Source organism: Macaca thibetana, chromosome 7 (assembly GCF_024542745.1).
Source record: "Macaca thibetana thibetana isolate TM-01 chromosome 7, ASM2454274v1, whole genome shotgun sequence".
NCBI classification, from domain to species: Eukaryota; Metazoa; Chordata; class Mammalia; order Primates; family Cercopithecidae; genus Macaca; species Macaca thibetana.
In genome coordinates this window covers 105,015,949-105,029,852 of record NC_065584.1, presented here as the reverse complement: position 1 = coordinate 105,029,852, position 13,904 = coordinate 105,015,949, and the positions used below count along the sequence as shown (strand labels likewise).

Genomic DNA, 13,904 nt, shown 5'->3' with positions numbered 1-13,904 from the left:
TTTGAAAACCCCCAAATTTAGTTGTTATTATTAAAGTTTTATGTACTTGTGCGGTTACCAATTTTCACTCAGAACAGCTTCCTGTTTTGTAAAGTGGAGGAGTTTTTCTCCCTTCCTCTCTCATTATTTTTTATAATTCAAAAGTGTAGTAATTTGGCTCTTAGATGTTCATTATATGTATTTGATTAGCAAAAGACTTCACATGAATCATAGATGTAGCAATTATTTACCATTTCATTACAGTGGATGGGTTCTGAACAGAAAGTCAGAAGACCTGTGTTCCCATTTTGACTGTGCTGATCATCTGTTGTGTGACCTTTTGCAAGTCAACCAACCTCTCCAGTCCCTGGCAGCATAGTGCAGTGTATGAGAGCTGAGCTTTACAGTCAGCCCGATCTGAATCTTAATTTCAGCTTGAGCAGTTACTGGCGTGTGGCCTCAAATGCGTTATTAAACATCTCTAAGCTTCAGTCTCTTCAGATGTAAAATGGAGATAATACCTAGTACTTAATTCATTGGGTTGCTGTGAGAAAATACATGTGAATTGCCTATTATTGTGCTTAGCACTTAGTAACTGTTCAGATTTTTAGCGGTTATTTATTATCTTTATCCTCTACATAGTAAAATGGGAAGCATAATGCTCACCCTGCCCACTTCAGAGTCATTGAGTCACACAAAATGATGTACGTAGAAGACATTGATTCAAAATGTAAGGCATTTAGTAATTGTCGTGATCACTGACTTGGGACACCCATTTTCCTGGAATTTTTTTAAGGACATAACAATAGTATTGGCAATAGATAAAACCTCCTACCTTGTGAATGGTAGTTCCTTGTAGTCCAATTGGTTTGAAAGGAAATTATCTCATCGATACTAATTAGCCAGCCAAGTACTCTGTCAAACAGTGCTTAAAGGACCTTTTACGGAGAGCATGGTTATGTCCCCATGGTCCTGGCCTCCTAAGGTTGGTGTTCACCTGAAATGTCCCTGACTACTTTAGATATTTAATTAAGGACCCAGCATTCATCAGTCGTTCTGCAGGTTTTCAAGGTTTGAATTCCTTTCCATTCCTCTTCATGACTGTGTAAGCTTTGATAACAACCTCTCTTCGATTGAGGCTTGATGTCATATGAGTCCTCTGCTTTCAGTCTGTCTCTAGAACATTTCTGACATTCCTACATTATTCTTGAGGTGACATGGCCAAGGTATTCTGGCACTTAGAGCTCTTGACTCCCAGCCCGTGCCCCCACTGGTCACCCAGTCTGATCTCTCCTTTGCTGGTGTCCCCTGAGCTTTGTACCTGGCCTGGTTATGGCCTGCTCAGTAAGTAGAAGCACCTGGGCAGTGACTGGGCACACAGGAAGCACAAGGTGAGTATCAGTTTCTGTTGCCACTCTGACAAGTGAGGGAAGACCACAGGAAAGAAAGGAACTTCACAAAAGAGGTCAGAGAGCACGGCTTAGGAAGGTTATCTTTCCAACCTAGGGACACTGCCTGCTTTTCCTGCCTTCCTGCACCCCTAGGTACTTAGGGTAGAGGAGTGAGCTACTAAGCCTTGGGACTTCCTTTCCCTAGTACTCTGTTTTCTTAAAGGAAGTGACCCTGTTGGTAACTAGCTTGAGGAACGACAAAGGTGGCTTTTGAGAAAAATTATTAACAAGGCTCCTTCCTGTCATCTGTGCATTCTCCTATCCTCCGTGCCCTGCACCATTATCCTTTAGCCACCCCCTAGTTTCTTCTATCTTCCCTTCTCACATCAAAACTTCCGTTCCATTACCGCAAGCAATACCTTTCTATGTTGGCTTAGGAGAATAATGAGCTAATGAAATTCATTTCCAGTAAATTATGCATAATTAATAATATTGCTAAGTGTTACTATGTATTCAGTTTGTGCCAGGCACTGTGCAAAATGCTTTAGAAATGTATTATCTCACCTAATTCTCATATGTTTTAAAAAACGTATGAGATGGGTACTTTTGTGATTATTCCCGTTTGACAAATGAGAAAACTGAGGCTCAGAGAAATAATTTACCCAGGGTCACACCATTACCAAGTAGTAGTAGTGGTAGTAGTGGTGGTGTTGGTGTTGGTGGTCATGGTAGTAGTAGTAGTAGTACCTGAATCTGAACCAAGGTCTGGTACCATTATCCGTATTCTTAACCACTGTGTGGTTTTCCAGTCTCCCCCTCTTATCAGTCTCCTCTTGCCAGTTTGAAAATTAGGCCAAAGTTAATATTTATAAACCTTAAAATTCTAATTAGCAGAAACTGAAAATGTATATGTGGGGCATATTTATGTTTCTAACTAGAGTAAAGGAGGAAACTTCATAGCTACTCCCTCACTTAGGGATATGCGATTGATGTGAGAAAGTTAGAGAGGAGCCTCGGCAATTTTTCATGCCGCCCAGGCATCTTTCTCTCCCTCAGGCCAATCCCAGAATTGCTACCACCCTTTCTTCTGCCTTCTGCCTAAAGCTGACCTCTCTTCCTGTGTGGACTGTGCTGTAGCTTGCTGAGGAAGGACTGTGGCTGAGGCCTCAGAAGCCCTCCTTGCAGTGCTGGTCCTTGGGCATTGTGTCTATCGGTAGAAGTAACCAATGGATAAGCCACTTCCAGAACTGTTCGGCCTGCCCAGTTTTCATGTGAATTTTCTAATGTAGCTTGCATGCCAACACCTTAATTAAAAACACACACACACACACTTTGCCCAGAACTTTTTTTTTCACTCTTGTCCAAAATAGTCACCAGCCACTGTTGACCACATGCCATCTGGGTGCCCAGGTAAGGAGAAGGCCCTCCAGTGTTTAATTAACTGTGGATTCTTTTCTTTTCTTCAGCAGGAAAAGGAAAAAGAAAAAGATAAGATTAAGGAGAAGGAGAAAGATTCTAAAGACAAGGAGAAAGATAAGAAGACTGTCAACGGGCACACTTTCAGTTCCATTCCTGTTGTGGGTCCTATCAGCTGTAGCCAGTGTATGAAGCCCTTCACCAACAAAGATGCCTATACTTGCGCAAGTAAGAGACGTGCTTCTTCCTTTCATAAGATGGAACTCTCTTGGCTCAGGAAAGCTCATTTCTAGTTTCCTGTCCACCCCACTCCTTATCTGTTCCTCATTTATGTGGAGAAGTAACCCTTTTTATATCTTTCTTTAGACATGATAAAGAAATTCTAGATATATAATATACAGCCTATGTTTTTTTTTTCAGACAACCCCAATTTCAAATACAAACAGTCAAGAGTCAAGATGGTTCAATTTACAGTTTTTTAACTTTACAGTGGTTCAAAAGCAATACACATTCAGTATAAACTGTCTACCCATACACTCATTTTGTTTTTCACATTTAGTGCAGTAGTCAGTAAATTACATGAGCTAGTCAACACTTTATCATAAAACTGGCTTTGTGCTAGATAATTTTGGCCAACTATAGTCTAATATAAGTGTTTTGAATGTGTTTAAGATAGGCCAGGCTAAGCTATGATGTCCAGAAAGTTAGGTGTATTTAAATGCATTTTTGACTCACAGTATTTTCAACTTACCATGGGTTTATGTGGATGTAGCCTCATTGAAAGGATGAGGAGCATCTGCACTCTGTTCTATGATCTCTAAACCACTCCATATTTTAAAAGTCAGTGTCAGCATCAAAATTACCCATAGCCCCAAACCCTAAAGCTACTCGGTGATCTTTTGTTAGATCATATGTGTTCATTTTTATTCTATTACTTTGGTGTATGCTTCAACCATTACCAACATTAAGCCATAGTGACTGCCAAGGGAGAGCACCTCCATGTACAGAGACATTCTTTGCTGATCTGCTGAAAGCCAAGTCTGCTAACTGAGCATTGTTCCTGGTTAAGCAGGAGTTGCTTAACTTTTTCTATACAAAACGAGATAAAAATATCTTAGGTGTCGTGAGCCACATGGTCTCTGTCACAATTCTTGAACTCTGCAATTGCAGTGCAAAAGCAGCCGTAGACAATACATAAACCAATGAGTGTGATTCCAATAAAACTTAACTTACAGATACTGAAATTTGAATTTCATAAAATTTTTATTATGTAATAATTTGATTTTTTTTTTTTTTTTTTTTTTTTTTGAGACGGAGTCTCGCTCTGTCGCCCAGGCTGGAGTGCAGTGTTGCAATCTCGGCTCACTGCAAGCTCCACTTCCCAGGTTCACGCCATTTTCCTGCCTCAGCCTCCCAAGTAGCTGGGACTACAGGCGCCCACCACCACACCCAGCTAATTTTTTTGTATTTTTAGTAGAGACAGGGTTTCACCATGTTAGCCAGGATGGTCTCGATCTCCTGACCTCGTGATCTGCTCATCTCCGCCTCCCAAAGTGCTGGGATTACAGGCGTGAGCCACCACACCCAGCCAATTTTTTTATTTTTAAAAACTATTTACAATGTAAAAATTATTCTTAGCTCACGGGCTATACAAAAATAGGCTTCAAGCCACATTTAGCCCACAGACCATAATTTGCACATTTTTGCTCTAAGGCAATGTATCTCAAATTTTGTCAGTGTACAGATCAAAAGTAGTATTTGTAGAGCATACCAGGGTAAATCAAGGAGGCTGCTTGTGGTCAGAGGTGAGTTCCAGCCAGCCCAGGCCCAGCCCAGTCACCCAGAAGACTGAGGCAGTTAACCTGATATTATACCTATAACCAATTCAGACAAAATAGTAACGAATTCAGATGTCAAGAAGCAACTCTCAGACCATGATGTCCTGAAATCTTGTTTTCAGTCATTTATATTGGATATCCCAAGTAATTTCTTACTAAAAATAGTTAACTTACTCTTTAAGTTACCCAGGCTAGTCTTGACCTCTTGACATCAAGTGATCTTCCTGGCTTAGCCAGCCTCCTGAGTAGCTGGTATTTAGGCATGCACCACTGTGCCTGGTAGAAATTTGAAATGTTTAAAAGTGTATTTGGGCCAGGCGTGGTGGCTCACAACTGTAATCGTAGCACTTTGGGAGGCCGAGGCGAGCGGATCACCTGAGGTCAGGAATTCGAAACCAGCCTGGCCAACATGGCAAAACCCCCTCTCTATTAAAAATACAAAATTAGCTGGGCGTGGTGACACATGCCTGTAACCTCAACTACTCGGGAGGCTGAGGCAGGAGAATCTCTTGAACCTGGGAGGGGGAGGTTGCAATGAGCTGAGATTGTGCCATTGCACTCCAGCCTGGGCAACAGAGTGGGACTCCATCTCAAAAAGCAAAAAAAAAAAACAACAAAAACACGTGTATTTGGACAGATTGGAACATACTTCTATGATGATTTCCACTCACTTTCTTTGACAAAACAGGATACCCAAGACTACCACAAGAGGAAAAAATTCTGTTAAGCTGAGCTCACAATAAAAGATACATAGATGCCACATAAGGAAGTAAACCACTGTGAGGAAGAATTAGGAGATATACAAGCAAGAGATGTTGAAAATCACTAAAAGGGGCCAGGTGCGGTGGCTCACGCCTGTAATCCCAGCACTTTGGGAGGCTGAGGCGGGCGGATCATGAGGTCAGGAGTTCAAGACTAGCCTGACCAACATGGTGAAACCCTGCCTCTACTAAAAATACAAAAATTAGCCAGGCATGATGATGTGCGCCTGTAATCCCAGCTACTCAGGAGGCTGAGGCAGGAGAATCTCTTGAACCCAGGAGGCGGAGGTTGCAGTGAGGCTGAGATCGCGCCACTACATACCAGTCTAGGCGACAGAGTGAGACTCCGTCTCCAAAAAAAAAAAAAAAAAACGATAATTACTAAAAGGATGAAACAAATGGACTCTATAATGGAAAAAAAAGATGTAACAACTAATGGGTAGATTTAAAAACAGCTGAGTAAAACTTCAAGCATGCAAATAGTCACTGAAAGGTATTCATGGATTTTTTTCAAATATTTCAGCATGTTGTCCTGATTTATAATTGTTTATAAAGGAAGAAAATGGCTTCTACTCTGTTGTCTGCATTAGTAAGGGGAGAGCTTCAGTCTAGAAAATCTTAATGACTTCACACTGGATTTATTTTTTACATTTAATTATCAATAATTATACCCTTAAGTCCTTGAACTTATATGAAGTCAATCAACAAAGTTCATTTGGCTGAATTCTGCAAGCTACTGTGTTTGATATGTGATTCATTCAAAAGCAGTTTGTCAACAAATATTTATTGAATATCAGTATAAGCTAGGCACCCACAGTGGCTTAAAAAAAAAGGAATTCTAAAGTACGATCTTTGGTACTTATTTATTGTAACATTGTTTATATTCTGGAAAAATTGAAAGCAATTTAAATATCCACCAATAAAATATATTTTGTTTAGTATATAGATGGATAGGCTGATACTAAATAGAGAATATAGGGGCCAGGCGTGGTGCCTCACGCCTGTAATCCCAGCACTTTGGGAAGCCGAGGCGGGCAGATCACTTGAGGTCAGGAGTTGGAAACCGGCTGGCCAACGTGGTGAAACCCCATCTCTGCTAAAAATACAAAAATTAGCCGGGCATGGTGGTGGTGCCTGTAGCTGGGAGGCTGAGGCAGGAGAATTGCTTGAACTTGGGAGGCAGAGGTTGCAGTGAGCCAAGATCTAGCCACTACACTCCAGCTGGGAGACAGAGCAAGACTCCGTCTCATAAAATAAATAAATAAAAAGAGAGAACATAGGACAGATCAGAGGTTGCCAAACTTTTTCTGCAAAGGAACCAACGGTATGTTAGGCTTTGCAGCTCATCAGGTCTTTGTCATGACTGCTGGACCCTGTCCTTTTAGCACAAAAGCAACCATAGACAATGGATGTGACTGTGTTCCAAAAAAAAATTTATTTACAGGCCTGGCACGGTGGCTCATGCCTGTAATCCCAGCACTTTGGGAGGCCTAGGTGGTTAGATCACTTGAGGTCAGGAGTTTGAGACCAGCCTGGCCAACATGGTGAAAACCCATCTCTACTAAAAATACAAAAATTAGCCAGGCATGGTGGTGCACACCAGTAATCCCAGCTACTTGGGAGGCTGAGTTGGGAGAATCACTCGAACCCAGGAGGCAGAGATTGCAGTGAGCCAAGATTGAACCGCTGCACTCCAGCCTGGGCAACAGAGCGAGACTTTGTCTCAAGAAAATAATTTACAAAAATAGGCAATGGGCCTAATTCAGCCCAAGGACCATAGTATGCCAAGCCCTGGGAGATATCTACAGGTACAGACAGAGCTCTCCAAGACATTTTGATGAGTTGAAAAGTCAGTAAATACAACAGTATATACAGCATGATCCCAGTTTATGGAAAACAAACAGTAGTTTATATAAATTTACAAAAATAGGCCGGGTGCGGTGGCTCACACCTATAATCCCTGCACTTTGGGAGGCCAAGGCAGGTGGAACACCTGAGGGTCAGGAGTTCGAGACCAGGCTGGGAAACATGTGTGAAACCCCATGTCTACTAAAAAACAAAAAATTAGCCGGGCATTGTGGTGCATGTCTGTAATCCCAGCTACTTAGGAGGCTGAGGCAGGAGAATCGCTTGAACCTGGGAGGCAGAGGTTGCAGTGAGCCGAGATCGCACCACTGCACTCCAGCCTGGGCAACAAAAGTGAAACTCTATTTTTAAAAAAAAAAAAAATGTACAAAAATATCTCAAAGGCTATACACCAAACTGTTAACAATCTGAAAAAAAGAGAAATAAGGAGAAAAGGAGTTGAAGAGGACTCTTTGTTTTATTCTTTTATATTCTTTGAATTTTTAAAGAATGTACTTACATATTATTTGTATGTCTAAAAATGTAGATATTGGACCACTGATAGTTTCAAAGGATTTTCTAGTTATTTATCAACTGATCTCTGATGAAAGCACAAAATAGGTTGGTGTTTGATTCGAGAATTTAATGGGCAAAGCAGAATTACTACCAGAACAGAGTAAGCTTATAAGCCTTAAGGAGAGTTGTTCTACCACTGTTATTGATAGCACCTGCTTGAATCAGAAATAGGATAGTTGATCTACCAACTCTCAGTTCTGGATTGTGATGTGAAACATTATCAGGAGATTTAAGGTTGAAAGTTATAGACAATCTTTTTGAAGACCCGAAGAATCTTGTGCTATAGAGGACAATAGATTTAAGAATTGTTGGTTTATGATTATAGTGAGTGGCTGTACCTTTCCATGACTAGCTCCAGATAATTTTGCAATTTTAAGTTCAGGTTAAAGTAAGTTGTCTAATATATGCCAGTGTATATTTAGCCTTGTATTGCCATTGACTTCTGTATATACATTATTTCTAGGTTACAAATAGTTGAAATTTGCCCTCTTTGGTTGTATTAAGTCTTTGTCTACATTAGACTATCACTCAGAATTAAACCTGTAACTGGCATATAATAAATTTATCAGATAGCAAAAATATTCAGTTAATGTAGGAGAATGCACAGGCATCCTAAGCCCACTTTTGCTTTCTTGATACGTCTTCTTGTTAAACATAATAGAAATTATCTTTTACCGGACTCCCTGGATGATGAAGCACACATAGCTAGGACACCACAAATTATTGGACTCCTTATGGTATCATTGTCATGCTAGAACCACCTCTGGAGAGCAAGATCTGGGTTACCTCTTGGAGACTTCCATCGCCCAGTGATGTCATAGCTACCCATGAAGAATCACTTGTGTGGGGTTTGGTATTGATTGGGGAAAACTGTATGAAAGGTTTGAGACTCTGAGATTCTCAGCCCCACTTCTGTATAGTGATTAAATAGTTTAATGTATAGGGCAGTAGCTTTCAGGGTGTCAGGTGTTTGGAAGTTCCACAGATTTCTGATTTATATATATTTAAAACTACATAAAAACATACATCCTTAAAGGTATAATTCCCAGATTTTAACATCAACATATTAGCTTTAGCTATCAGCCTACCTACTCATTTGTATTTTTCCTTCCATCTCTAATTAATTGAAGATTGTACTGTGATTGTAAGGCAAGCCATTAAAAAAAAAAACGGCTAATTTTGGTTATTTATCTACATGAAGAACGTTAAGATGTTCTCTATATCATGTACTCGAAATTAAATATAGAAATAAATTAGAGGTTATGGTAGATAAGTGAATTGCAAATGTCATGTACCTCTGATTTCACATTTTTTAGTTCATCACAGCAACTTCATTGTTCTCATTAACTTTAAAAGTAAACATTAAAATTGCAACTCAGAAAATAAATCTGTACTCTTTTACACATTTGAACATAGTATATTAATATTTTATTTCATGTAAGACTTTTTAAAGAGTTTTTCTAGTGTTTTGGAAAACCAGTGAAATAGTGGATTGGCTGCCGGTTCTGTGCTGATAAACACTTATAAGTGGAATGGGACTTTTTTGGTTGAACCTATAAATTTTAATATGAAGTCACCCAAGGAATTTGCTTTTTCTGGAAGCACATTATTTCATGAAGTCCAGTGTGTTATCACTAGACTAAAGTCTTGTCTGTTTGGGAAGTCTGTCAATGGGGACAGGGGTCATAATAACCTTTGCTAGTTGTTCTTTGATTTTTGGTAATAGCTTGATCTAATCGAATATCAGAGATTATCTTAGTTCTGCCTGCTCAGCAAAAACCAGGAAAAAGATGTAACATATTTGAGGGATGTTTTTTGTTTTTTGTTTGTTTGAGATGGTGTCTGTCTCTGTCACCTAGGCTGGAGTGCAGTGGCGCAGTCTCAGCTCACTGCAACCTCCTCCTCCCAGGTTCAAGCCATTCTTCTGCCTCGGTCTCCCAAGTAGCTGGGACTACAGGAACACGCCACCACACCTGGCTATTTTTTTTTGTATTTTTATTAGAGATGGGGTTTCACCATATTGGCCAGGCTGGTCTTGCGCTCCTGACCTCAGGTGATCCACCACCCTCAAACTCCCAAAGTGTTGGGATTACAGGTGTGAGCCACTGCGCCTGGCTATATTTGAGGTTTAAACTGAAAATAATCAGACAGCAAAAAGGAATAGTTTAAGTTGGGCTTGATTGTTACCCTAATAATATACACCTAAGTTTCAAAAATACATTCTTTAATTTACATACCACCCTACTCCAGAAGTAGTGTTGAAATAGTCTCAACATCTGGTGATAGCATTAAGGTTTGTGTAAGACAGTCTGCAGCCTGCCTCTTATAAAAAGAAGGGAGTAGGCCGGGCGCGATGGCTCACACCTGTAATCCCAGCACTTTGAGAGGCCAAGGTGGTCGGATCACGAGATTAGGCGTTCGAGACCAGCCTGGCCAACGTGGTAAAACCCTGTCTCTACTAAAAATACAAAAAATTAGCTGAATGTGGTGGTGGGCACTTGTAATCCCAGCTACTCAGGAGATTGAGGCAGGAGAAGTGCTCGAACCCAGGAGGCAGAGGTTACAGTGAGTGAAAGATCACGCCATTGCACTTCACTTCAGCCTGGGCAACAGAGTGAGACTCTGACTCAAAAAAAAAAAAAAAAAAAAGGAGCGAAAAGGATTGAGAGCAACAAAAATAGTATATAATCATCTTCTCAAATGAACCGAAGTAATGGGCTGATTATCTTCAGCTTCCTGAAGAAGCTGAATATTTGTATGTATGAAGTCCCATGTGTTATCTTGGCAGGAAGTAGAAAATATGAGTAATTTGGGGACCCAGAATCTTTTGTCACTTCCCTCCATTGCCTCTCATATCCAAGATCTTCCCAGGAGTTGTAGGAAATGTAGCATCCATGCAGTTAGTCATTTACCTCCTAGGAAACCTTTGTGCTCTTGGGAGACAGTGGCTTCCCATTGTGGTTAAGCTTAACCATGTTTGGCTGATGCCTGGATAGAGCTTCATACCCTCAGCACTGCCTAGTCACCTTTGACTTGTGGTTAGAAAGATCAGCCATATAATCCATCATGATGATATATTATGATGATTTATATAAGAAACTGGGACTTTTTTTTATCTCAGCCAAAACTACTCTTGTTTTAAGATTAGGTGACTTTCACAGAGTTAATAGAGCAATATCTTTTCAACTCTTACTTCTCTATTATGTAAAGCTGTCCTTGAATAATCAGCTGTTCTTTCCAGCTGCCACAAATTATTTGTTCTTTGAAAATCTTAGTGACTTAGTGGAGTCCTTCAGAATAAGGAATTTGTTATGTTCGGGTTTTGGGGTCTTGCCAGTGGTTCTGTTTTGCTTGCTTTAAACAGATGTAAAATGATACTGAGATTATTGCTGCTTTATTTTCTGTTGTGCTAGCAGCATTTCAGTACTTTTGTGGTAGGTTGTTTCTTTTACTTAAAAAAAAAAAGTAAACCAGCTGCAATCTAAGTAGGAAACACAAGAATTTAGAATGTGTGTATTGGTTAGATTTTGCTTCTGATTTCATCAGGAAAAGTTGCTCTCTGGACAGACAGTTTTCTGGCATTTATAGTTCATTGCTTATGTGAGAGAGTAAAATGCATATTGATTAAAGGAAGAAAATTTATTACTTAGGGAAAAGGATGGTAAAAAAAAGACCCTAAGCAATAAAGGCAATTCTTTTTTAAGCAGAACACTTTCATTTTGTTTCATTTTTGTTTACCAGTGTTCTTACAAAAACTGCTGTTGGGGCTACTTCAGCTGAGATGATTTGGCTCTTTTTTGTGGCTTTCCTCTTGTTCTGTACATCAGCACTGTGGTTATCACACCAGCTACAAGAACATCTCACATGCCTTTGGCGTGTAAGCACTCTTAGTCCAGATAGGGCGATGTCTCAAATCCCCCAAAGATTTTATTTATTGGCCAGGTGCGGTGGCTCACGCCTATCATCCCAGCACTTTGGAAGGCTGAGTGAATCACCTGAGGTTAGGAGTTTGAGACCAACCTGGCCAACGTGGCGAAATACCATCTCTACTAAAAATACAAAAAATCAGTCAGGCGTAGTGGCACGGACCGGTAATCCCAGCTACTCGAGAGGCTGAGACAGCAGAATCGCTTGAACCCAGGAGACGGAGGTTGCAGTGAGCCAAGATCATACCAGTGCACTCCAGCTTGGGTGACAAAGCAAGACTCCATCTCAAAAAAATAAAATATATATATATATAATAATTTTTTTTTTTGAGATACAGGGTCTCACTCTGTTGCCCAGGCTGGAGTGGAGTGGAGTGATCATGGCTCACTGCAGCCTTGACGTTCCAGGCTCAAGTGATCCTCCTGCCTCAGCCTCATAAGTAGCTGGTGCTGTAGGCATGCATCCCCATACCTGGTTAATTTTTGTGTTTTTTGTAGAGGTGGGGTTTTGGCGTGTTGCCCTTGTTAAAGATTTTAAACAAGAAGTTGCAGAAAGAATTTTGTAGAATGCATTTCTAAATTTGCTCATATTTAACTTTTTTGTTTTATTTTCATTTTCTTGATTAGAGTTGAAATGATAGGAGAAAGTTGTACATTTCTGTCCTTAAAGGTAATTCTTCAACTCGTGTCCTGAAGAAGGGTCAGGTCATTTTTCCCAGTTAGATTTTGCTGCTCACATCTGTAGGCAGAACAGTCAGAAGTCTTCAGCCTATTCCCAAATGATGATCAGTGGACTGAAGTACTAGAAGACCTCTTTTGTCAGAGCCCTGGCTACATATGACTTAGCTCACAAAGGTGACTCGTTTCTATGTAGGCAGTCCTTTGCTATTCTGTCATTTCATTTCAGTTTGGCATAGCCACTCCTCTTATCATTGTATAAAGTTGATTTTCTTAAGTTAGCCTCGCTAATGGTTTGTTTTATTTTTCTTCCCAAAGATAAAAAACACATAGTATATAACCATTCTCCAAAGATCTTTGGTGGTTGGTGGCATGGGCTAAAAAAAAGATACAGCAATAGATAGATGATAGTTTCTAGTCATGTGGATTTAACTTCATTTTCTTTGGTTTGATGCCTCCTTGTAGCAAAGAAAGAAGTTGAAAGCTGGGCTGTTTGTTTTAAGTTCAGAGGAATCCAATTAGGGGTTAGCTCTGTTCCCATAAACCACTGTGCTGAGACCTTTTTGAAGGATTTTTTAAAATAAAAGCATATTGCCTGCTGCTATTAGGAAATCTATCAAATAAATAAAAGGCCAGATAATTCTTCTCTGATCTTCATAACAGCATGGTATGGTTTGTGGCAGAGAGCTTAAAAATATATTAGATTTGTCTTCAATTCTTGTGTTCTTGGTAATTTTCTGTTTTCCCAAACAGAGAGTAAGATTTTAATCTCATGACTTCGGCTGATGTCAGTGGGGCTGAAGTTTCTAAATCACCCACGCACAGCACTAAAACTGTCACTGTTAATTGAGTCCAGGACAACTTGGAAACAAGTTGAGTGTTTTTCAAGTAGGTACTTCAGCATCTTAAGGAGATGTCCGTGCAAACTATCACTAAGACAAGACTCATGACCATAATATAGAGCCTGTTAAACTTCCAGCTGGGTTGTGGGTTTGGGGACGTTTCAATTAATTAAAAGTTAATTTATATGAAAAGTTCTTTACTAGAAGCACATTTTAAATGATTTTTTTTTCTGCTTTTATGATTCATCTCGGACACTCAAACACTAGCCTGAGAGTTTGAATATTGCTGAAGCCTTTTTAAAAGTGATAGTGCCACTCCCTTAAAAATCATCATTGTTTAAATCTCTGTAGGGTGTTGGAATTGGTTGGGAAGAAAGGAACAGAAAGAACAGAACTTGGAAACAAATTTTGCCCATAGTGTTCTTGGTCACTTTTGCAGATCAGAGTTAGTAGCTGGTTCTCTAGCAAATCTACCACCTCCTGTGTTGCCCTTAGGTGCCTAAAATATTCAAGACGTTCAATAAAACACAAGAAAAAAATGTGCTTTTATAACTGGATTATAAGACAATAAAATCTTATTTTTAAGTTATCACAAGATGTGATAAATGGATTATTCAAAAGGATATGGAAATGCTTATAAGCAAATCCAAGG

General features: G+C 39.8%; 1 protein-coding gene across 15 annotated transcripts in view; it reads left to right on the top strand.

Annotated features, from left to right (window-relative positions):
• AKAP13 (A-kinase anchoring protein 13) overlaps nucleotides 1-13,904 on the top strand; it is a 352,869-nt gene that overhangs the window by 297,533 nt on the left and 41,432 nt on the right. For all 15 annotated transcript variants that reach the window (XM_050797981.1, XM_050797976.1, XM_050797966.1 and 12 more), the window contains one exon: nucleotides 2,837-3,014. In XM_050797981.1, coding sequence (XP_050653938.1) covers nucleotides 2,837-3,014 — 178 coding nt within the window. The remainder of the gene's footprint in view (nucleotides 1-2,836; nucleotides 3,015-13,904) is intronic.